General features: G+C 34.7%; 5 protein-coding genes across 6 annotated transcripts; 4 read left to right on the plus strand and 1 right to left on the minus strand.

The window, feature by feature from the left end:
* The first annotated feature begins 1,858 nt into the window (after positions 1 to 1,858).
* On the plus strand, positions 1,859 to 7,759 carry LOC122402509 (amyloid-beta-like protein). The gene is made up of 10 exons (XM_043405359.1): positions 1,859 to 2,083; positions 2,150 to 2,369; positions 2,608 to 2,818; positions 3,441 to 3,623; positions 3,756 to 3,827; positions 3,998 to 4,188; positions 4,343 to 4,503; positions 4,612 to 4,847; positions 4,940 to 5,086; positions 6,837 to 7,759. Exons 2-10 carry the CDS (start codon positions 2,197 to 2,199, stop codon positions 6,945 to 6,947), a joined length of 1,485 nt encoding a protein of 494 aa, XP_043261294.1. The 5' UTR covers positions 1,859 to 2,083; positions 2,150 to 2,196; the 3' UTR covers positions 6,948 to 7,759.
* A 3,268-nt stretch (positions 7,760 to 11,027) lies between these two features.
* On the plus strand, positions 11,028 to 16,607 carry LOC122402372 (hormone-sensitive lipase). 2 transcript variants are annotated; one of them, XM_043405099.1, is made up of 11 exons: positions 11,028 to 11,467; positions 12,253 to 12,686; positions 12,778 to 12,979; positions 13,231 to 13,444; positions 13,763 to 13,953; positions 14,109 to 14,391; positions 15,059 to 15,281; positions 15,383 to 15,567; positions 15,648 to 15,973; positions 16,047 to 16,172; positions 16,252 to 16,607. In XM_043405099.1, exons 2-11 carry the CDS (start codon positions 12,328 to 12,330, stop codon positions 16,318 to 16,320), a joined length of 2,178 nt encoding a protein of 725 aa, XP_043261034.1. In that variant the 5' UTR covers positions 11,028 to 11,467; positions 12,253 to 12,327; the 3' UTR covers positions 16,321 to 16,607. The 2 variants fall into 2 exon arrangements, with proteins under 2 accessions (XP_043261034.1, XP_043261042.1); XM_043405107.1 differs by lacking the exon at positions 11,028 to 11,467 and adding an exon at positions 11,605 to 12,078.
* Positions 16,608 to 16,996: 389 nt separating this feature from the next.
* Positions 16,997 to 19,120, plus strand: LOC122402634. Its single transcript, XM_043405589.1, has 2 exons — positions 16,997 to 17,308; positions 17,422 to 19,120. The coding sequence occupies exons 1-2, from the start codon at positions 17,144 to 17,146 to the stop codon at positions 18,388 to 18,390; spliced, it is 1,134 nt and encodes a 377-aa protein (XP_043261524.1). The 5' UTR covers positions 16,997 to 17,143; the 3' UTR covers positions 18,391 to 19,120.
* Positions 19,121 to 19,447: 327 nt separating this feature from the next.
* Positions 19,448 to 20,774, minus strand: LOC122402806 (probable N-acetyltransferase san). Its single transcript, XM_043405919.1, has 4 exons — positions 20,633 to 20,774; positions 19,979 to 20,135; positions 19,715 to 19,881; positions 19,448 to 19,656 (listed from the first exon to the last, which is right to left on the minus strand). The coding sequence occupies exons 1-4, from the start codon at positions 20,638 to 20,640 to the stop codon at positions 19,482 to 19,484; spliced, it is 507 nt and encodes a 168-aa protein (XP_043261854.1). The 5' UTR covers positions 20,641 to 20,774; the 3' UTR covers positions 19,448 to 19,481.
* A 782-nt stretch (positions 20,775 to 21,556) lies between these two features.
* Positions 21,557 to 24,237, plus strand: LOC122402442 (peptidylprolyl isomerase domain and WD repeat-containing protein 1). The gene is made up of 8 exons (XM_043405223.1): positions 21,557 to 21,734; positions 21,962 to 22,064; positions 22,158 to 22,354; positions 22,452 to 22,645; positions 22,723 to 23,060; positions 23,134 to 23,323; positions 23,418 to 23,993; positions 24,080 to 24,237. The coding sequence occupies exons 1-8, from the start codon at positions 21,638 to 21,640 to the stop codon at positions 24,221 to 24,223; spliced, it is 1,839 nt and encodes a 612-aa protein (XP_043261158.1). The 5' UTR covers positions 21,557 to 21,637; the 3' UTR covers positions 24,224 to 24,237.

Here is a 24,237-nt window from a genome sequence, read left to right on the forward strand (position 1 = left end):
TCTGGAAAAGAAAAAATGAAATAATTAGTATGTATCGAGGAAAATATTATTGAAACATCTACTGCTCAATTTGTATGGTGTAAAAGTATTCGTCTACTCTCAGTAGATTTTTAATAAACATATCAAGGCTCTGGATAATATCTTCGACGAAGCTAACCTTAGAGCTTAATATTTAACTAAAAATGCGGGAAGTGACGGTCACTGGGTCAGTATTGATTACTGTTACGTTTACCCTATCATCGGAAAAAGCTCCAATAAGGTTCGAACCTCCGGCCAAAAGAGTATCGGTACAGTAAATAGGCTACAGCGCCTACTCTTCGAAACTTATGCTTGTACTTTTAAAACTGTTTGCACGTAACGAACAGACACACGGGTGAATCATCTAATTTTATCGACTTAAATACTTTTTAAATCAACTGTACAATAAAAAAACCACAAACGCAAATTTGTTATTTTTCATTTTTCAAATTCTCTTGAATTACGGAATTTTTTCACGCCTGTTAGCTGCGATCAAAATTAGTTTTAACGATTACAAGGATATACTTCGAAGAATGAATATTTTACAGGAATTATTCTCTCTTTGGATAACGAGATTTTGAAACAGTGGAACGTTTTGGTAACGACGGTTCAGAAAATAGAGGTTTCTTTGTACTTCCGTGTAATCTTTGATAATCCTTTATTTTCGTGCCCCGGAGCGATGAACCAGCACGGATAAGTAATTTACATTATCGACGCAGAAAAGCGCTATTCACTCCGACAGGGTCGATCTAAGAACCTTTGTTCAGCAAGTACTTTTTACTCGCTTCGGCAAGTACCGCGAGTCTGCAAAGTTTTTAACCACCTGTTTTTGACACATTATCTGTTCGATACGTTTTAAAAAATTTACTTTTTTATACAATACATAGATTACAAGCGTTGTATAATAAAATATTGTTTGCGTGAATGTTTATCTACCTGTATCATGTCATTCATAACTACATCATTACTTGTGTCTACATCGATAAAAAATATCATTACTTACGTATAGAACTACCGAAAAGTTCTGTTCACTTTTAAACGAATGCAAAACGCCAAGAGAAAATCGCTACATAATGTTGTGCAACATTAATAAATCCCCGGTCCGCAGCTGCAAAATTAGATTTAGTTTTCGATTTGGTTACCATTGTATATCACAATTTATTTGCTCTGACGGTCATGCCAACATTTGTTAACTCTGACTCTTTTGTCCATTTACAGTTTCCCTTATTAACTACGACAGTATCCAATTTGCAGGTAGGTTTTAAATGCAACAAATAAAACGTCGTTTTTATAATGTAATAATTCAGTTACCGTACCTGTAATCATTTCATCGTTTCATCCTTTTTTTTTTTTAAAAAAAAAAAATAATATTTTTGATGGGTAGAAATTGTTAACATTAATAACCAGAATTTTCCGGTGGACGCAGAATTCGTGTGTTTATACTTTGAAACGCAAGAATTTATTTTCATCCAAAAATTTAAGCAAAATTTACTGTAGATTTAAATAAAATATTGTTGTAAGGTGCTGGGCTGGAAAATTCTGAATTTTTTTGTGAGTTGCCGAAAGTACACGAGATTTGTTATTACAATATGATAATAATAATTTTATTTAAATGCCCAATTTGGCAGCTCTTCCTTCTCAGTACCATTCTTTGTCTTCAACTAGTCACAATATTTCCAGGAATTAAGTGCACCAGTAGGTTGTTCCATGAATAATGTAATATTTCCGCGGATCGTGCAATGAAATTGAACGCGATGCCACACTCTATCCGTTTGGCATTAATACCAGCGCAAACGGAAACTTTCCTTCGACGTTTGCAGCCAAGTTTCGCACAGACAGATCGAAAACGTGGCTTCGAGTCACGCTTGAAATTTGAATCGTTAAAATTTTCACAATCACGTTCGTTCCCCATCGTTGGCACACTGTATTTCTTTCAAAAAATATATTGCTTACTTACTGTGACTTTCGGCAAAAACAGCCTCGCCTCTGAAATTGCAATGTGAAAATATTAATATTATCGAGTAAAACTCGCGCGTTAAAAAAAAATGTGGACAGAACGTTGGCGGTAGATTGAAATTGGTATAATAAAAAAAAAAAAAAAAAATAATCACGTTTCTCTTGTGATTTGCAGAAAATGCGAAGCCCAAGCAGCCAATCGATTTGCCGATTCCGAAAGGTATGAACGACGAACTCGACGAGGACGAAGACGATCTCGATGATGAGGACGACCTTGACGCCGACACGGACGACGAAGACGACTCTGACGCGGACCCCGAGGACGTGCTCAGCGACCAGCCTGACGACGAAGAGAGCGACGAGGAGTACCTTGACGATTACGACACCACGACAAGGTAAATCTGCAACAAATAAAACACAAGTCGAGCGGAGTCCTGAACAACGCTTAAACAATTCTATAAAACACACGACTTATTTTTGTTAACGGGATAATCGAAAATTCAAGACATCCTACGCGATGTTTTACAAGCTAATAATATTAATCAGCTTGCAAAAGATTGCGCCATGTCTAGCTTGTTGCATTGTCTAGTAATTTAGGACGAGCGACGTTATGGTGCGTTTGATTTTGTTCAGTCGATTATCAACGACAATTTCAACGACGGAAAAACCTAAACAGGACATAACGGCGATGCCATTGCCAGTTAGCACCAGCACGCAACAATCGCCGCAGTCGCAGAGCACGCCAGATCCGTATCTAACACACTTTGATCCCCGTTCCGAGCATCAGAGCTACAAACAGGCACAAATGAGGCTCGAGGAGGTGCACAAGGAGAAAGTGACAAAAGTAAGTGGGTAATGTTATTGTATCTTGGTTTTGTTCACTCGAAACGTATCAGGTCAGTTTTGCAGGGTGAACTGCCCAGTAAACGACCATTACACATCATTAAATATTAACCCCTTCTCGTGCCATTTAACTCGACAACGCGCGGTAAACAGACCAGACTGATGCTAAACAGCTTTGTAACAGAGATTACAAGAATCGTAATCAACTCTTGTGGTGTACTGATAGAAACTAAAACTCAATCACGATCGTGATTTGCTGTCCGCGAATCTGGCTCGTGATATTCATGTTTGGGCCAAAATCTTCATCACGAGTCACACTCGTTAAAGTACGGGAAGGGGTTAATTAAAAAAAACCTAACCTAACCTAACCTAACCTAACCTTCGACGTTATATATTATTTTACTTCAATTTTAATGTTTCAGCTAACCCGGTCGTTCGCAAAATCTGCACGTTATGCCTTGACCTGATACTGATACTCGCGCTCGCGCGAACCATTGATAGAAATCATTATTTTTGTTTCCTTGATTATAATTCGAATAAGAGAATCGTGAATCGTGTTTCGAGAGACGGTTATTATCGCGCGGGACACCAGTGTCGAAATCTTTGTGCTACAACGTTTTCAGGTGATGAAGGATTGGAGTGATCTCGAGGAGAAGTATCAGGACATCCGTGCTCACGATCCGGTAGCCGCCGACGCCTTCAAACGATGGATGACCGCACGATTCCAGGAGACCGTTGCCGCGCTGGAGGAAAGTGGCGCCGCAGAAAAACATCAGTTGAGTGCTATGCATCAACAGAGAGTGCAAGTATGTGATCCGATGGAATAAAATTGAGAAAATAAGTAAACTTGTGATCAGCAGTGAATGTACCGGTGCGCCAGTTACTCGATTAACGAGTTTACGCGATGAAGTACAATGTCCACCTTTGTTCACTTACAGGAGGCTGTTAAACAGAGGAACGAGGAAGCGATGTCGTGTTATACCGCTGCGCTGAACGAGACTCCTCCCAATGTAAGTTTGCTTGCAAAACGTGTTTGCATCCCAAACCTAGAAATAATACAGAGAACTCAAGCAAAGGCTGTAATAAAACCTGTAAACGATTATTCTGATCGCTATATTGCATATTAAATTCCCCCAGTCGGTGATTCGTGATGTATTGCACCGTTATGTTCTCCATTTAGATGCATCGCATTCAGAAGTGTCTGCAGAAACTGCTTCGTGCTCTTCACAAGGACAGGCATCACACGATCGCTCATTATAAACACTTGCTGGATAGCAGCTTGGAACAAGCCCAACGCGAGAAACCAGCAACGTTGGAGCACTTGGCGGAGATCGATAGAATCACCAATCAGAGCCTTTTGATGTTAGAACGGTAATGTGTCGATCAGAACAGCACAACGTCGATCGCAGAATACGAAGCTGTAGATCTTGAACTTTCGAGCGGAATACGTTTTATTTCACTCTTTTTTTTCTCTCTCTTAACATATAGAATAGTATTCATGGAAGATTTCGTTCCTTATATTTAGGTATCCTGATTTAAGCGCAAAAATTGGCCGCCTTATGGATGATTACGTTTTGGCCCTCAGGAGCAAAGATGAGACTCCTGGACTGCTGCTAGCGATGACACGAGAAGCGGAAGCAGCTATTTTAGACAAATATCAAGCTGACGTCACCAGCAAACAACAAGGTAACTTGAAAATTCAATACTGTCGACGGTATATTATGTAGCTTAATATATAGATCGGAACGAGAACGGCGAACTTTGAGGTAAAAGGAGAAAATATTTTATTTCTAGAAAAAGAGCATCAGAAGCAACTTGAAAGGGCACGTAAGGAGCAACGTAAAGCGGAACGCGGCGAATTACGTACCGAGCAAGCGCAACAGGAAGAAAACGACTCGATAAACGACAACAAAGAGCCTCAACAACAACAACAACAACCAGAACAACCATCGGCAGTAGCCGCGATGCACAGTGAAGGACTCGTTAGAGCAGCTCACAGCATGACTCATGATATTTCTCACTCCGAACCGGTAAGGATAATCGTTAAAAGATACGTTGAAAAATGATTCCGCGGAATAAATCTTTTTCGAGAATGTCTCTATCGTTCTTACTATATTCATAGGGTTACTCCATGAGAAGGGAAGCATATCACAGAGAGAGTCGATCCGTCTATTTTACACTTGCGTTTGCTGGAATTGCACTTATGGCTGCTGCGGTAGTTGGTGTAGCGGTATTCAAAAGACGCAGTGCGAGAAGCCCCCACAGTCAGGTATTGTGAAAACTAAATGTACACAGTACTAGGAAAGTTTTATGATGCATACGATTTGTTAAATCGAGGAAAATTTGAAATAGATTCGCTATATAGAAGCAGTACGAAATAAGCTATTATACAGAGTACAACAATTTTCTCCCTATTTGTTTTGGCCATTATTTCAATTTTAATCATTCAATTATAAAACAATCAAAGCACTTCGATTATCTATTCGACTATCGATCGATAAAAACAAACCTTGTCCCCGAATTTCTTTTCCGTTCCTTTTTGGATTTTCTATACCAAATGTTCTTAGTAATGGGACCCAACGTGTTTTTTTCTTTACCAAACCATGCAATAGAAGTAGTTTCACGCATACATCCGTAAATAGTTTTACATGTTTGCCATTTTGTATATTATCCTGATCTATACATGTTTCTTATATGTGATTTAACTATTTCATAATTTGTCTTGTCATTAATCATAACTATTTTGTTGTTCTGTGGTTCCTTCGCTAATAAGTTGTATACATATTTTTTCTTTTCTTTATAGGTTACGTAGAATTTTTGTTGTGTAGTTACGACTACATTATACGTCGATGATGTTTTTAGATAACACAAGCTTCATTCCTAATTATAAAATTGTGTTAGCTAAAAAAATCATCAACGTATAATGTACTCGTGACTACACAACAAAAATTCTACATAACCTTATAAAGAAAAGAAAAAATATGTATACAATTTATTCGCGAAGGAACCGCAGAACAACAAAATATTTGTGATGAATGACAAAACAAACGATTCCTAATTATAAAATTTGAAATAAATTCAAAGAAAATACTTCAAAATACAGTAGAACCTTTCATAATGTATATAAACCTCTATTATTGAAATGTTCTACCACCCGACAGTCGTCTATTAATGAAATTTCGATATGTTATTATGAACTGTGCTTGTAAATGTATCATTGAACTGAACACTTCCGTAAAAGAATCCATATTCCTTCTAAAGTTCTATTTTGCCTATCGTTACGAATTTGTATGAAATCGTAATTGTTATAGTTTCATTTTTATAGGTTATATATGAACTACGGATTTTATGCATTTATGCCATGCACAATATTATATAGCATGGGCCATAAATCCATACAATCCACGATTCAGTTTGACATTTTGCATCATTATATATTTTAAGAGTGTACGTATGACCCAAATGACGAATCGAAACGTCCATAAATAGAGGCTTGTAGTAAGAACGTTTGCTTGATGAGTCATTGGTAATTATATAGCATTATCTGTAGTCATAACTTCTATCGCTTCGCCAATAAATTGAAATGGCTACATTTTAAAAAGTAATTACAAAGTGAAATGTTTTTCTCAACGAATCTTAAAATATTGAAAAAGTTTGTTAAAAATTTGGACATGGCCGTTTTTAAAGATAGCTCTATTTCATTTAAAAATATTTACAAATTACGTTATCTCCCGCTTCACTTATCGAGAAAGCGTCCAATCGTTTCTCGGTCCCGGACCTGTAAAAAAATTTTAATCTGACGCTGGTGTGAATAGTCGTTTTATCACTTCGATACCATTATTTATTGTTCGTACCGGACTTCGATAATAATTGTTATGAAATATGACAAAGAATATTCCTGAAGTATTGTAATAAATATAGAATCAAAGCATCAAAACTTTCCTGGCTCCCTGTGTATAGTCAACATTTCGTGAATTTTTTCAGGTTAATAATCGTCGATCGTATTTTTACTTTGACAGGGTTTCATCGAAGTTGATCAAGCGGCTACACCGGAGGAGCGACACGTTGCAAATATGCAAATTAACGGATATGAAAATCCTACATATAAATACTTCGAGGTCAAAGAATAATCGAATCACCTCGGTCTACAGAGTTTTATTTGAAACTGGTCTTAATTGTCCGTTCTCGCGTATGTTCTTCAAGAATCTCATAGTATTTTGTTAGTGTAAGATATCTTTCAGGTTCGAGGTTCTTCCGAAGATTCAAAGGTACTTATATAAATTTACATCTTAGTGATACGTGGAATAAAATCTGTCCATAGGGAGATAGGTATTGCAATACAGTATCATTATGCGACGTCTCTTTATATAGCTCACGACGTAATACAACCATTACTTTATGCTCTATGATATGTATAAAGCAATGTTCATACTACATCTGATAGATAGAAATTGATGCGAGTTTTTACCTACGATACTCGTGTACCATCGTGATTATCTACGAGACAATGTGAAAGGGAAACAACACGCCAATGTGCCATATGGGAAACATGCAAATTGTCTTCGGAAGTATCTCATACACGTTGTTTTCGTTTCGTTGTCATTACATGTTATTGAAAACAAAAATAAAATAAGAAGAAAAACGCAGGAAGGAGCGCTCACAATAATAAAGAAAAAAAAAAAAATTATTACTCGCTAAGGTTACGCGATAATACCCTTCGGTCAGAAGGCTGTGGACTATGATCAGTTAATGAATTTCGTTGTTTTCGGCAACAGAAAATAACGAATGCGTCGCATGAGAAAAACGACGGTGTACGTCTCGCGAGCGGACGCGTTCGTTTATGTGTTGTGTGCCGTTGGCGCTCTTTGCTGTATTTTTGAGTTCTGATATTTTCGGAGATAGTCAATGGCAATAAAGGTTACGCAGCTTACATAAATACGTGGAAAATAAAAAAAACGATAGTGACGGTAGCGGGCTTGCACGGTGACGGCAGAATGGTATAATCCGACGCAGAAAAAAAAAAAAAAAAAATAAAAAATAAATAAATATGAAACGATATTACTAAGCATTATGCGAGAGCACGTATATGCTAAAAAAAAAAAACGCTCTTAAAATATCAGAACGGCAGTCGATGCACGTTCACCTTCGTGATGCAGCTGTTTTTCATCTCCGTTCGATTCCCACTGCCTGATTTTTTCAGCGACCTTTTCAGTACTTAAACGTCTACTTAGATTATATAACTTTATACTTAAGAAATTGAAAAAAAATCATGAACGTATCTAAAGTTTAACGAAGAGGCAAAGATATTTTATCATTCCATACGAAAGTCCACTATCTTATCGAGGTGCTGTCCGAATGTATGCACGGAAAATATTCAGTAGCTTTGTTCGACTCGGCCGAGCGTCGTTCGTTTTAGAAAAGCGAACGTATCGAAAGGGTCACGCCGAGGCTGCCGAATAAGAGGAACAGTTAACAGGAGTTTTTTTGAGTGGCATTAGCACCTTCGATTTAGGTCGAATAAGTGGCGACTGTTGACGCAAGCATTTCTGTCCATTTTTCTTTTATTCTTTAACATTTTTAATTTTCCGTAACGTTCGTTTTATTATTTCACTCTCTTTTATCGAAAAAGATGGTTCATACAATAACTATCTTAGGATATTAATTATATATATGATGACGATAATATATTACACGTTTAATGCTTATATATTTGTATATGGTCAGAAGATAATAGGCCGCACTTTAGCCAGGGTCGCGTGGGAAAGCACAGCTTTCACTTGTTTCAAATGAATATTGCACGATTTCCATTTTAGACTGCATACATTTATATCGACCAACGGTATTTCTGTACCAGTTTTACCATACATTTATGTACAATTACAAACAATTTTAGTCGCGCAAGTATTAAGTTGATACAACGGGTTTTAAGATGCTTTCGATTCTTATGGTTACGCATAAGATTGCTCATCGTTTGTGAAAGTTGTACTCTCTACTACCTATATAAGGTTTCCTTTGTTTAATGCTAATTTTGCTAAAATAAATCAAGCGAATGCGCAAACCGAGGACAATCAATAATCCTTGGATTCCTAAGCGCACGTGAAGCAGCTGCCTTCCTGTTTAGCAAACACAGACTGTTTGTCTCACGCAACTCCGGTGGAAGGAATGAGCCGATGGAACACGCACAGGCACACACATTCGCGCATCGCTGAGTGTTAAAAATATTATTTTAGATATATTAAAAGAAGAAAAAAAAAATGATAGCAATTAACTATATGTCTATGGATACAACAAAAGCATAGCATCAATGCGTTAATAATAATAATGATAATATAAATATCTATATATAAATATATATGTTCGTGTACGCGTGTGTGTGTGCGTGTGTGATATATGAACAATATACATATACATATACATGTACACCTATCAAATTAACTATACATTATGTACCTATAGCATATAGTCGTTGAAATGAGAAAACATTAACACGTCGCGTATAAAATCTGACTTGATACGGATTCACAGATGTTGAGGGCCTTTCTCGTCTAAGAAAATTATGCTGTCTCTTTCTTTCGGCGCGCTATCGTTCCGATTTTTTGTCTGGTTTTTATCTATTGTATAGAGTAAACAAAAAAAAAAAAAGAAAAAAGAAAAAATAGAAAAACAAAGAGAGCACGCGAGCAGACATAGCGATTGGCCTACGTTTGTGGCGGATGTGCTGTTCATCATACGTTATATTTGTCAAAAAGGAATATGATGAGAACGGCGCCCGTAACGATTGCCAACTTAATTTCGAGCTTGCGCAATCCGCCGAGAGATTCGGCGTTGGTAAACAAATTCGCGCGCGCAGAAGTACATATAACGTCCCATGATGCGCCAACGATGTAAACACATGACTCGCGCGAGCAAAATCGAAGACGTTCGTATTTCGGTCGACCGTCCCGGGTATAACCTAAATGGTCGTATCAGTATTAACATGAAACGTCTCTTCGAAGCATATCAGTTTTGGTCGGTTTCGTTTGGTGTGTGTTAGTGCGCGCTCGTTCTTTGACTTCAAGATGCTGTGAATTTGCGTCGAGCCATACCCCTTGTATAAGTTTAAGAATTGATTTTTGTAAAGAGGTAATAAACATTTACCGAGGTAATTAACTTAGCTTAAAAAGAAAGAAAAAAAAAAAAAGAAAAGACGCGAGAAGCAAGGAAATGAAAGAAAGGAACAAAAATGAAAATAAATACGTCCTTTGCATTTAGCGGTTCGGATTTTTAGATGTTGGCGAATATGGGAAAATAATAACGGAACTAAACTTTATTTTTGCAGTTCTTTCGGTAATTTAATATCGAGTCTGATCGATCACGCGTCTTTGACGAACGTTGATCGGCAGGCCACCGACGAGAAAAACTACGAGAGAGCCCAATTTGTATGTGCAATATACTGGCATTGGTGTATGTAAGCCTATACAGCGCTGTAATTTATAGTTTTCGATCTTATGCCCCAGTGCTCGTCGCCGTTCGATAAATAACGGTTTCGCGCCAAATCAAAGTTCTTTCCGATATCACGACACAAATGCTAGTCATATGTATTAAATGTTAGTCGTTTATCAGCGACCGGATTCTGCTGACGAGGATCCTGGGCTTTATGCGAAACGACAGATTGGAATTAATCGGCGTCTGAATTAGATAAAGATTGACATTTCATAAATGGTCGTCTGGTATCGAGATAAGCAAAAAATGACGGAAATCGAAACGCAGCTCGGATCGGGGGGTGGGGGGAACGCTAAACGGACTTTCGGTTGTTTTTAAATCGTAGGATCGGAAACTACACGTTTGCTATAGAACGCTTCTGCGATCGTTCTTCGACGAGTAGACAAGTTACTAAACCGGGAGGATAAAAACCTAAGAATTCCCCGACTCCCTCTTTCTCCATCACAAGGATTTCTCCTCGCCACTCACAAATTTTATCACATTATTACACTCCGTGAAAGAACGTATATTGTGTTTGTGGATATATGTAATTTTACTTATCAATAAAGAAATTACAAAGGTCCACTTGCATCTCAGTCACTTCTGTCTACAGCGGCGGGCAAGACGTTTCGTTGTGCGCCGCGATCGTGAACAAATCGGTTTTCAACTTTTTTTTTTTTTTAAATATTAAACTACCATTATTTCGAACGAATTTTCATATATTTTTTATTCGCTTCGTTTACGGAAATGAAAGTGGAATTTGTGCTTGTTCAAAACTAAACTAAGGAATGCAAAGGGAAAGCTATTCGCGAAGAGAAATTTATTTTCAACGAGAACACGCTACATACGTAAAACGTTACTTTGTATTCTCATGAGTCATTAACACTTGGTGTTTACGTGTAACAGAAATAAAAGATATGTGTATGTAGATGCAAAATAGCTGATGATAAAATGTTTTAGAAACTTACTTCTTGTCAGCAATAAACATCTCTATTGTATCTTTACGATTAATTCGTTTAACGCGGCTGGTTGTCTATCGTGCAGCAGCAACGATTACAGAACTGTAATTGTTATTTGTCGTTTCTTTTTGTTAGTATGACGTAATGTCATCAAACCGTCGCATTTACACTTGATCCACTTCTTTAACGATCACCGCAAATAACAAAGCATAGGAGTACAGTCGTATTTGGTAAGTATTTTTACTGATATCGATAATCAAATAATTTACCCATTAATACAGATACTGCCTCTAATTAATATAATTATCGTTAGCAGTTGATACTATTATCAATTAAAAACAAGAGTTTACAAGCATTTGAGAAATTGATTTTATTGGGTCATTAAACCGTTAAAATTGACTGGCAATGACTAGAAAATTTTTAAATTTTCATTTGAATTTTGTGAAAAATTGCCATTCTCGTTTATCGAAAACCGAACGTTCAAAATTTTTACTCGATGTTATAACTACACTTTAAATCGTTTGACGGCAGCCGTATACGTAGTTCATTATTCAAAACCATGCGAATGTCAATAGCATTTAATTTGTAAATAGCGCGTGGTATTGTTAGTAAGATAATGATATCGATCAGAAAAACAATATGGCGACCACGATAGATCTGCAAGAAATGTCAAATGCAAATTAAAAAGTAACGTGCAATGTTGTCTGTAATATGTACGGGAAATTTGTTACGGACGAACATAATGTAGCCTAAATTAACAGTTATGAATCGTTAGGAAGTGATTTCTATATCGCGAATTTGTTAACCTTATACGTATTAAATAACAGCATGCATGTTAAAGGTAATTAACGTTAATTACAAGTTATCAACACATTTCTTTTAGTGATTATTGTGAATGATATGTCGCATGTGTATTAGCAACCAACAGTATCCATATTGCCAGTCTGTTTTGAGATACCAAGAACACTTGTTTTTCTCAATTAATAATACAATAATATGAAAATTAATGTTACAGATTCTATAATTGCCCTATATCGTTAAATAATTAGTTAAAAATTTATTAGTAAACGGTTAACAAAATATAGCTCAGATGTCTCTCAATGATGACTTTGATAGACCGTTTGAAGATTATGAGCCCCTTCAATGGGGAGCATTACGAGAATTATGTCATGCTAATGCAGAATACTTTATGTCGCACCAAGATGAAAATGGTGTTAGAATCAGGGCTGCGCTTATGGCAATATTGGATCACTTAGAACAATTACAACCGCTATATAAAGATGTTACTAGGATCGCTCCAATGTTTGATTATGATGTAGAAATGCCTGGTAATGGATATAGAAGTTTTCTAGTCTTAATAGATAGATGTATCATACACTCGCGTGCAATTTGTCACCAAATATATTGTCAGAAGGATTCAATATTTTTTCGTAAAAGTTATCACATGAGGTAATTACCACAGTTTAATTTACTCTATAGATTGTTATATCTTTTGATCTACATTACATACGTTCATATTAACAAATACAAATATTTCTAGGGAAATAGAAGCTTGTTCGCAATTGATAGCATCTTTATGCACTTGTTTGGAGCACCTACAGACCCTTTACTCGTGGAGCGAGAACATAAATGATGGAAAACCATCTCTTTTTATAGGCAATGATCATAATCTCTATGACATTTTAAATAAAGTAGATACTATTAATCAGTATTGTTTCTATGGAAGATGTTTAGGATTTCAGGTACTATTAAACAATTTACAGTAAGTCCTCCATTTATGCAAATTGGTTTAAAGCTTATCGCCTCAAATTATATAGATCATATACTTTTGATACACAAGTTTATTTAATATTTAGATTCGCACATATGCATAAAATATGTATAATGGCGAGAACACAACCGCGTATTTACGAATCTGCATAACTCAAGGACTTGCTGTACATACTGTTATAACTAATTTTCAACAATTTCTAATAAAGTTCATTGATTGTAGTTTCACGACAACTTAAAACCTATTTTGAAAACTATCATGGTTTGTATGGCTACATTTAGCGAAGCATTTTACGCTAACGGAACATTGCTATCACGATGCACTAATTCTGTTAAATACATGATAGATCCCGAGGTAAGGGCACGTCGTATCGTAGACATATCTCGACGTGCCGATATATCGTTTTGTCAAGCCTTTTGGTTTCTTAACGAGACTGGTAAGATATTTTGAATCGTATTAATAACAAATACATTTAATCGTTAACCCATTCCCGTGGCATTTAACTCGACGAAATCCGAGCCCAAACGGTACAGGAATCAACGCGCGGTAAACAGACTAGTTAAACTGCTTTGTAACAGAGACTAGTTAAACTGCTTTGTAACAGAGATTATAAGAATCGTGACCAACTCCTGTAGCTTGTGACATTCATGTTTGGGCCAAAATTTTCATCACAAGCCAGACTCGTTAAAGTACGGGAAGGGGTTATGAATAACATTTTACCATTATTTTGATTATTATAAATCGCGTCTGTTAGATATAGCACGCAGGCTACCAAATATAACATTATCATCTCTGGCAATAAATCAAATAATCTCTATTCCACCTGAAGAACTGACGCTTCCTGCGTTAGATGGGACAACAGTGTCGATTCCGATACCAAATAGTCATATCGGAAAGAAGCCGATACATGTCAGATTATTAAGCTCCAAACGTCGTCTGGGAATGGTAAAGGAGTATTAAATTTATAGAAACTAGTCACGTTAGATAATCGGTACAAGTTACGTTCTCAATCATTATTTCCGTCTTTGCGTTTCCTTTAATCGAGTAAAAATTTTTGCGAAACATCGGTTTCACTCCTGTGCAGTATATGCTTTTCTCAGGTTGGTTCAGGTGGAGTAGGGGGAGAATTGTTTGGATTGTCCGATGAACTGATAATTCATTGTCACGGTGGCGGTTTCGTGGCGCAGACATCACTGTCGCATGAAACATATTTAAGCTCCTGGGCTACAAACCTTGGTATACCCATATTAAGCATAGATTACAGTCTAGCCCCTCAAGCTCCATTCCCACGTGCCCTAGAAGAAGTGCTGTACGCATACGCATGGGCTTTAAATCATGCAAGTACTTTGCTTGGGAGTACAATACAAAAGATACTTTTTGCTGGTAAGACGCGAAACATAGCTTTGTCTTTTTTCGTCGTATTCGTAATACATATACAGGGTGTTCGGCCACCCCTGGGAAAAATTTTAATGAGGGATACTAGAGACCAAAATAAGACGAAAATAAAGAGTACCAATTTGTTGATGGAGGCTTCGTTAAAAAGTTATTAACAATTAAATTCAAAAATTTCAAATCGTTCTGGAAAAATTATTTTCGGTTGCGGGTGTCAATTACAATCACATTTTGGTCATTACCCATATCCCCGAAATCCTACGCACTTTCGAGAAAAAAATTCCTTACCGAAAATCTAATTAGGTGCCTAAATTTTTCGACAAAAAAAAAAAAACTTTCAAATCGTTTTGAAAAGTTATTTTCGATTGCGGGAATCAATTACAATCATTTTTTATGAAAAGACATACCCCCGAAATCTTGCGCATTTGGGAGAAAAAAATTCAGTACGGGCGGAATTTTAAACGTTAATAACTTTTTAACGAAGCTTCCATCAACAAATTAATATTCTTGATTTTCGTCTTATTTTGGCCTCTAGAATCTCCCATTAAAATTTTTCCCAGGGTTGGCCGAACACCCTGTATGTGTATGCACGCGTACACCCACACACACAGACGTACAACCGTAAAATATGTTGCAAAATTTAATCTTTCTTTAATAGGTGATTCTGCTGGGGCCAATTTAAATTTGGGGGTTACTTTGAAATGCATAGAACTGAATATCAGAAAACCGGATGGTGTATTTATGGCATACATGCCGGTGCTTGTCGATTTTGTACTATCGCCATCGCGGTTACTTTGTCTTACAGATCCGCTATTACCAATGGGATTCCTTTTACGTTGTTTAAAAGCATACGTAGAGTCGGATAACAAAAAATCTACAAGGTAAATTTTGCAGCTATTGCGCGTTACGAGATTCAGGCGAAAATTCGACCACTTTAATCCTATCTGTTTTATTACCAATGTTTATGTTATGGGATTTTTAGAGAAAAGGAACAGGATGTTGGAGAATACGCGAAATCGGATACCGAATCTTTCGCGGAAGTAAGCGAAAGCGATTTAATAGCATTAGCTCTAAGTCCTAACGGAGATGAAACGAATGATGCGCATAAGTTGGCATCCTTGCCATCCGATACTACGTTGAATTCCGTTAGCCTGACAGAAACTGATGGTAAATAATGGATACTGGCAAATTGTACAGATTTAAACCTAGTTAATCCTGATTAATTCTTGATGAAATTGGATTTATAGGAATAGAACATCCAGCGAAAGAAGGAAAATCTCAAGAGTATATTAATAAATTTTTAGAATTGTATCGAAATTCTAGTTCAAATGCAGTAGCATACATGGGAAATGGCACTGTCAGCGCGGACAATAATATCTCGGAGAATGACAAACCGTGGTCATTTTTTGGTTGGTCTCTCAGAGGAAGGCACAAAGAGTCCAGAGAACTTGACGTAGAAAATATAAAAAGTCTTTTGGAAGAATTTACATTTGCAGTGCCCAAGGATCCGTTTATGAGTCCCTACCTTGCACCAGATAATGTTTTAGCACAATTACCACCCATTAAAATGCTGGTAAATTCTTGAATCTGAAATCTTTATTCGCGAAATAATACGTGGTATCGAATACTTTAACTTTTTTTTGTAGACATTGGAGCTTGATCCGTGTCTCGATGATTCCGTCATGTTTGCAAGAAAACTTCGATTGCTTAATGTATTAGTCACGCTTGATATATTACCCGGTTTACCGCACGGATTTCTTAACTTATCACCGGTAAAAAGAAAACTTTTAACGAAATAAATACTTTAAAAGTGTATCATAATACATCGAATTTCTTGGTTTCAATTTACAGGTTTCAAAAGAAGCTAGCGAAGGATCAGATTTGTGTGTCAAAAGAATACAGGAGCTGTTGGCATTATAATTATATTCATGGAGCAAATATTTATTAAAGCATAAATGTTAATATGTGGGAACAACAAAGTTTCTTTACTGTTGTTTTGTTGTTTAGATATTATTTATAATTATTTTTTTATGTAAAAATCGACTATGATAGAGTGCAATATTTTGAAGGTTTTATTAAAAGTTGGTCAACTTTCACGTCACCGACAAAGTTCGTTGAATTTAATTGCATATTTCAAATTGTTATTTTATACTATGTATATGATGTTATTCTCTTTTACACGCGACAACGTTTGTTTTTTTGTAATAAATATTAATTAAGCTAAGTGTAAACAAGTCCTTAAAGAGATCAGATGTACAAATAATTGTGTTTATAAAATATAATAATTTATTTACCATTTAAAATATAATTGAGTTCCAGAGTTCAAGTCTTCAATTTATTTATTAATTGCTTTTGTGTATACGCATCAACGATATCCGTGCACACAAGAGCGTGAACCCCTATATTCCACTGCGTTTGGCGCGAGATCCTAAACCGTTATAATTCAATTACAACTATTTAATTTGTTTCTTTAGATTTAAAATGCCGTCTGGTAAATGAGGTTAACAAAATTAAGAACTGCGTGAATTTATCGAATTTTGAATAAATTTATTTATAAGACTGCTCCGCCATCTGCGAGCAGAACGTCCAAGTTTCTCGAAATTTCGGTCCTCTAATCTCCAGGAAACAGTATCGTATACTATTATTTATATTTATTCCGGTGGAAGGGCGAGCAATCATTTAAAATCTGATAATAGCCTCTCCAAGCATACTTATAAACCTAAATCAGAAATATTGTGTCAAAATGACATTGTGTTGTGCTGAGAATTGTCCAAATCGTTCAGGGAATGGAGTTTGTTTTCCAAAAATTTTGAAAAAGATTCCAAAGAATGCCGAGTTACGAGCAAAATGGATATACCAAATTAATAGACCGAATTATAAATTTGGCGCGAGCAGTTATGTTTGCGAGGTAATTAAACACAATTTCTCCATGAGCTTAACCTTTATGGAAAGCAAGCATTTTAAAATAATATTTTCACATAGAATTAGATTAATTGCTATGTATACTTTATATGTCTACAGTTCCACTTTGCACCTGACCAGTGGGAAAACAGAGATGCCTGGCAACTCAAGAAAGATGCTATTCCTACATTGTTTTGCTTCTGTTCTAAAAACAGATTGCCTTTCACATTATGTGAAAATTTAATTCATGACCACCGTTATTCATCCTCCCCGTTTCTATCTCGGAGAATATTTTCACCTGCAACCGCAAGAACAGATGAGAAAGAAAATCAAAAGTGTACAAATTTGAGAAAGAGGGGCAGACCTTTCAAAGGTAGCAGAGTCGATCATGAACAGACCTGCCCTATGAAATTAAGGGTAATAGACCACGATTACACAATGTTGCTACCTGTACATAATGCCAGACAAGCGGAGTTTATACCTGCCATGTACAAAAACAAGACTATAGAATTAGCTACTTCAAAAAATGGTGATACATCACAGGAATCATCTACATTGAAAAATACTCGTGATAATCTATTGGCAGAAAAATCTACTTTGTTTCTCTCTGAAAATTGTTTTATAAAGTCTTTATCCAACACTGCAAGCACAGATTTTAGTTTTTCAGACACACATTCTTTCAGTCCAATAAAAATGTCATGTTCAACTTCTGATTTAGAAAAAAAAGTAAATTCTAACCAGGGCAACAGAATTGGCAATAATGTGAATAAATTGAAGAATGAAGTTATAAAGCTGAAAAAAGAAAAGGCCGTGCTTGCAGCTCAACTTTCCAAACTCAAAAAAAAATATGCCAGGTTTATTAAACACTTAAGTGGCAAATCTGGAGAAGTTCAGCTAACTGCTTTAATTAGAGCTAGAAAAGCTAAAGGATTGAAGTGGTCAAATGAAAAGATCCTTAGATCTTTAAGACACTATAATGCATCCACCACATCTAGATACGAATCATCTCCTGAAGTTCAAAATGCAATATCGCCGCTACATAAATTTCTTCAACGGCAGTTTCGACATATTTTCGACCGAAGTCCGTAATATGATTCTTCAGTAAAAAGGGCGCATGCTTTTTATCAAAATCCAAAACTACATTGGTTATTATACTCCCGAAACTTCGAAACTAAAATTTCACAAAGATACAAATCAATACGAATGACAAATATAGTAATCTAAGAAGTCTAGAAAATAATTATCTGTGGTTGAAAGAAATTTAGTCGTAAGCGATTAGTTTCAGTAATTGACTAACATTAATCGCGATTAATTTTGAAAGCTAAATTTTTAATCGTATCACGTAATCGATTAATATCGTTTCAAACAATGTGATACATAATCGAATGGTATAAATTGTCATGTTGTTTTTTTTTTTTTAATATTAAGAGCTAATTAGATCTATATGTATTCCATTATGAAAAAAACACTACTTAATACTTATGCATATGTACCATTCTTCCACGAGAAGAAAGCACAGCGTGTTTACATCCCCACTCCTGTTGCAGTCCGCTGGCTCATAGGCATTGGTCGAAAACTGTGACGAAGATCGGTAACAGCCAATCAGCGGACTGCAGCAAGAGTGGGGATGTAAACACTCTGTGCCTTCTTCTCGTGGAAGGACGGTACATTCGTATAAATATATAGAATATAGAATTCAGAATACGATAAGGATATAAATATGGACATTACCGTGTATCTACGAATCTGCGTAAATCGAAGATTCATTATATTGTATCACGTTTATTAAATGTTTAAGATTAAAAATATTTTGTAAGATACGTAGCTGGCTTTCTAATTTTCAGAACACAAATATACTGTATCGTAACATAAACATAAAAGGTGCTAGGTATAAAATACTACGAAAGCGATATCGATCTAGTTAAATTATATAAAAAAGAAAATAATATGAATAATACATTTTCTTTGTCTTGAGGATGTATTAACATTTTATAGGGTTTATTAAGTTATATATTTTCTTTAGATGGAAGTACATCGTATTTGTCAACTTTATTAAATTATTTATAAAATTCTAATTTAATAACTTATAACACAATGGGAAGTAGAATAAAAATAATTTTATTACCAAACTGTGAAAACATGTGGTTCTTGGCATGTGATAAATTAATGATTAACAATTTTCATTGGTTAGGTTGTTGATTATTCGTTTGATTTGTTCTAGTACGTAATGTCTTTTGTAATACATGAGCATCTGCTGGTTCTATTCTCTTATAATAATGTTTCTTTGTCTCTACTATTTCAAACCCAAATTTTTTGTAAAAGTCAATTGCCCCTTCATTACTTATTTGAACATGGCTGTAAATAGGATGCGTGAAATAATGTTATTTCAAATATATTTACTTTAAATACTTACAGAAAGATCGAATCAAAATTTCCATCTTTGTTGACATAATTTAAAACATGTTGCACCATTACGGTACCAATTCCTAACCTTCTGTAGGGATAAAGACATCCCAATGTCATAATATATAAACGCCTAGAATTTTCGGAAGTATCTACTCGACAACAAACTGCACCGACCTAAAATAAACAATATAACGAACGAATTATTTATTAACAACCTTCTGTGATTCATAGACCTCTTTCCCAAAAAGTTTTAAAGATAAGTATAACATACTACTATGTCATTATAATATGCAAGTTTTGCTAGCTCTCCAGCTTCTAATACATCCTTATAGAATTTCTCATTATATGAGACTGGAAACACCACCTGATTAAGGAGTTTGAGTTGTTTAATGTTATGTGGTGTTACATCTCCTAACTCTATCTTTGATCTGTAATTATGAATTTTCCATTTTTGGTAGACATTAAATATATTTACCAGGACTAATTATAACTAATATTGCAGAAAAACATAAGTTATTTAAATAATTCAAAATATCACATTCATATTTCTAATTTGATTTTTATGTACTATAACAATTTCGAAAATTTTGTAATAAAATAATTTACATCTTATAAAATTCGAATATGACTGTAGTTGATCTTTAGTTAGAAAATATCTTACATGACAAATTACATTTAGAGAATAACTTTTCATTTAAAATTTGTCATTTATTTTTTTCTGCTATAATTACACGTTTTTAAGTGAACGTGCTTTTGGAAACAAGAATATTCAAAATTTTAATATATTATGTTTACGTAAACAACAAACAAAAAGATTATCGGGTAGTATTCTAAATTGTTTACCGAAATACAAAAAAAGCAACGATTGTTTAAGATATTTTGACTTATAATATAAAAATATAACCTCAAAATCATTGAAACTTACCTAGTCATATTAGGAAATGCCAAAGTTTTCTAAGGTTTCTACAATAAACAATAACAATAAATTTTGACACTAATAATTTTATAAGAAAAGAGTTAACACATTACGATTTGAGGATAATGCACTAAACTCGTGCCGCCTTATTCTCCTCACTCTGAAATTTTATTAGTATATAGTAGGTTAAATGTATACTTGCTTCTTCAAATTTTGATAGGTTTAAGAATACATTACAACTTTTCGTTTGACTATAACTAATAAATTTTAATAGTAAAAAGAATATAGTACTTCCGTATAAATAAAAATATAAGTTTATAAAATGTAATGATTCAACTTTAATTTGTACGATAATTTGAAGCATGTTTTATTCAGAGTAAAAATGGTTTAACATATTTTCAAGGTTTTAAATAAACCAAATTTTTTAACTTAATCAGCTATTTTATTCGGTTGTAAAGGTCGATTTAAATTTAAGATAATTTAAGTGCTGTAATTATAATAATGCACGATTTAAGTTTATCAATATATAATAATATTTTTATTGCAATTGCTGTAAAATTCCTAAATATATAATTTCATGTAATTTCAAAGATATACTTCATACATTTAAAATATATTAGGACGCATGATACTATCACAGAATTGAATTGTTAAGTAAATTTATTTACGGAAGTATTAATTAAACTTTTCAATTAGTTATATATAACACTAGTCCTCTGATTAGTTCGAATTTAAATGTTTCTAAAACGGAAAGAAGCATGATGAAAGTATAATGTCATATTGATGTTATTATATGGACATTTTATATGTATGTACTGTTATTGATATAACAAGTAAAATGCCAATTAACGAAAAAGTATATCGTCATCTCTTAATAATGTTATCGAAACCAAGCAGTTGAAATTACTTTGCGTTACGTTTGAGCTACGTTGGCGCGATCAACATATAGTAAACATCAATTTTAAATATATATCATTTCTTGTTTATTAGCTTTTTATTTTCATTTTTGTAATAATGTCAGGTACTAAAAGAGAACATAGTGAAAGTGATAACGAGGACGATTGGGTTGGACCATTACCTTCAGAAGCTGTACCTCAAAAGAAACTAAAAGGTTTATGCATGTAACCTGTACTTGTGATTTCGATTATATTTTCCACAAAATTCTTAAATAAAAATCATTTTCTTATTACTTGGTGTTGTGTCAATGACAATTTACTATGCGATACTGTCATTATCTTCGTGTGCAATTTATTTATGAAGAGAAGATTTGAGGTTATGTTATATTGTTTACAAAAATTCACTGCATGTTCTAATTAAATTTCCCTGTAATTTTTACAGTTTTGGAGTACGAACAAGTATATTTAGATAATTTACCATGTTGCGAATGTTACGAGAAATCTTATATGCACAGAGATGTAATTACTCATATCTTGGTAACAAAGTCAGTATTTATTATTATATTTATGGTATGCCCTTTATAGTTTAGGATCATAGTAATAATTATAATCAAATCTGCTTTGTTGTGTCTGTTCAGATCAAATTTTGTGATAACGGCTAGTTCGGATGGACATGTTAAATTTTGGAAGAAACAAGATGAGCTTATAGAATTTGTAAAACATTTTCGTGCACATTTAATGGCTATACAATCTATGGCAGCTAGTTGTAAAGGTGTTCATGCATGTACAGTTAGTTTAGATAAAACAATAAAAATTTTTGACGTTATCAATTTTGGTACGTATCTAGAGAATCAAAAGATTTTATACTATTTGATTTTAAAATCAATATGTAACATTCTCTCATTATTTAACAAATTGAAACTTTATTCAAGATATGATTAATATGATAAAAATGGAGTTTATACCTCTTTCTTGTGAATGGATATATTCACCTGGTGACGCAATATCTGCTCTAGCAGTTTCAGCTCAAGAGTCAAATAAAATTTTTGTTTACGATGGTCAGGGGACTGGGACACCATTACATGTCTTTGAAAAACTACATACTAAACCTGTTGTTGCTATGAAAGTAAGAAAAGTTAACATAAATGTTACAGTCTATGCAGTTCACATAAGAGTCATTGTATAAATTTTAATTATTTACAGTACAATCCTGTATATGAAACATGTATTTCTGTGGACAAAGCAGGCATTTTAGAATACTGGACGGGTCCTAAAATGGAATACAAATTTCCTAGATGCGTTGCATTCGATTCGAAGCTAGATACAGATTTGTTTGAGTTTGCAAAAAATAAGACTTATCCTTGTGGCTTAGCAGTATCGCCCGATGGCAAAAAGTTTGCTTCTCTCAGCGGAGATAGAAAAGTCAGAGTCTTTAATTTTCGTACTGGCAAACTGTACAGGGTATTTGATGAAACTCTGCAAAGGTTTTCTGAATTACAACAAATGACACAGCAACTACCAAATATGGAATTTGGACGAAGGTATAGTATTTTTTAACTATTTTAGCATAAGGAATTAAATTATTGTCTTCGTTCCTATCAATATAACGTTTAGAATGGCAGTTGAAAGGGAATTGGATAAAACGGAAACTAACTTGGGAAACATAGTTTTTGATGAATCTGGTTACATGATTTTATATAGTACAATGTTGGGTGTAAAGCTCGTAAATTTATACACGAATCGATGTATTAGAATCATGGGAAAACCTGAAAATATTCGTCCTATGCAATTAGCTCTGTTTCAGGTACTCGTGCAGTTAAATAATTATACGATATTTACATAGTTTTGTACTTGAAATGTTATTTGTAACAACTTCTATGTACTTAAAAAAAACACAGGGTAAATCAAGAAAAACTACAGCTGCTTTGACTGTAGAAATGGAAGCATCAGAAAATCCTACATTGGAAATGAATCGGCCTGATCCTACTTTATTCTGTACAGCTCATAAGAAAAATAGATTTTATATGTTTACGAGACGGGAGCCGGAAGATACTAAAAGCCAAGAGTGTGACAGAGACGTTTTTAACGAAAGGCCATCGAAAGAAGACATTATTTCTTCTACAGAAGCTACGAATATGCAAAAGATTTTCGATACTGCGATTGTTCATACAACGCTTGGAGATATTCACGTCAATCTGTTCGGGAAAGATGTTCCGAAGACAGTGGAGAACTTTTGTGTTCACGCGAAAAATGGCTATTACAATGGACACGTGTTCCACAGAGTGATTAAAGGATTTATGATTCAGACTGGTGATCCTACTGGAACTGGTACTGGTGGAGAAAGTATTTGGGGAGGTGAATTCGAGGATGAATTTAGACCTCATTTAAAACACGACAGACCGTACACTTTAAGTATGGCGAACGCGGGACCGAACACAAACGGCAGCCAGTTTTTTATTACTTTAACGCCAACGGTAAGTAAGAAGGATTATACACGTTTTGATTTTTATTTTCTATTCCATTATCGATGTAATACCGTTGCGTTTAACATTTCGTTTAGCCTTGGTTGGATAATAAGCATACAGTATTTGGCAGGATAGTAAAAGGAATGGAAGTTGTACAAAATATCAGTCAAGTAAAAACGAATCCAAAAACCGACAAACCTTACGATGACATCCGAATAGTTAGCGTCAGTGTAAAATAATGTTCTAAATAAAT

The sequence above is a fragment of the Colletes gigas genome, unplaced genomic scaffold (assembly GCF_013123115.1).
Source record: "Colletes gigas isolate AHSC1104 unplaced genomic scaffold, ASM1312311v1 Colletes_gigas_Sc00002, whole genome shotgun sequence".
In the NCBI taxonomy this organism is placed as follows: domain Eukaryota; kingdom Metazoa; phylum Arthropoda; class Insecta; order Hymenoptera; family Colletidae; genus Colletes; species Colletes gigas.

Excerpts from the sequence above, each read along its gene's own strand:
- LOC122402509 (XM_043405359.1), top strand. The coding sequence starts at position 2,197 with ATGAACGACGAACTCGACGAGGACGAAGACGATCTCGATGATGAGGAC. Across the intron at positions 4,189-4,342 it reads AGCCTTTTGATGTTAGAACG|GTATCCTGATTTAAGCGCAA; the intron begins GTAATGTGTCGA and ends CCTTATATTTAG. Across the intron at positions 5,087-6,836 it reads CGAGAAGCCCCCACAGTCAG|GGTTTCATCGAAGTTGATCA; the intron begins GTATTGTGAAAA and ends TTACTTTGACAG.
- LOC122402372 (XM_043405099.1), top strand. The coding sequence starts at position 12,328 with ATGTCTCTCAATGATGACTTTGATAGACCGTTTGAAGATTATGAGCCC. Across the intron at positions 15,282-15,382 it reads GATAACAAAAAATCTACAAG|AGAAAAGGAACAGGATGTTG; the intron begins GTAAATTTTGCA and ends TGGGATTTTTAG. Across the intron at positions 15,974-16,046 it reads TACCACCCATTAAAATGCTG|ACATTGGAGCTTGATCCGTG; the intron begins GTAAATTCTTGA and ends TTTTTTTTGTAG.
- LOC122402634 (XM_043405589.1), top strand. The coding sequence starts at position 17,144 with ATGACATTGTGTTGTGCTGAGAATTGTCCAAATCGTTCAGGGAATGGA. Across the intron at positions 17,309-17,421 it reads CGAGCAGTTATGTTTGCGAG|TTCCACTTTGCACCTGACCA; the intron begins GTAATTAAACAC and ends ATATGTCTACAG.
- LOC122402806 (XM_043405919.1), bottom strand. Across the intron at positions 19,882-19,978 it reads CATATTATAATGACATAGTA|GTCGGTGCAGTTTGTTGTCG; the intron begins GTATGTTATACT and ends TGTTTATTTTAG. Across the intron at positions 19,657-19,714 it reads AATTTTGATTCGATCTTTCT|CCATGTTCAAATAAGTAATG; the intron begins GTAAGTATTTAA and ends TCCTATTTACAG.
- LOC122402442 (XM_043405223.1), top strand. The coding sequence starts at position 21,638 with ATGTCAGGTACTAAAAGAGAACATAGTGAAAGTGATAACGAGGACGAT. Across the intron at positions 22,065-22,157 it reads ACTCATATCTTGGTAACAAA|ATCAAATTTTGTGATAACGG; the intron begins GTCAGTATTTAT and ends GTGTCTGTTCAG. Across the intron at positions 23,324-23,417 it reads TGCAATTAGCTCTGTTTCAG|GGTAAATCAAGAAAAACTAC; the intron begins GTACTCGTGCAG and ends AAAAAAACACAG.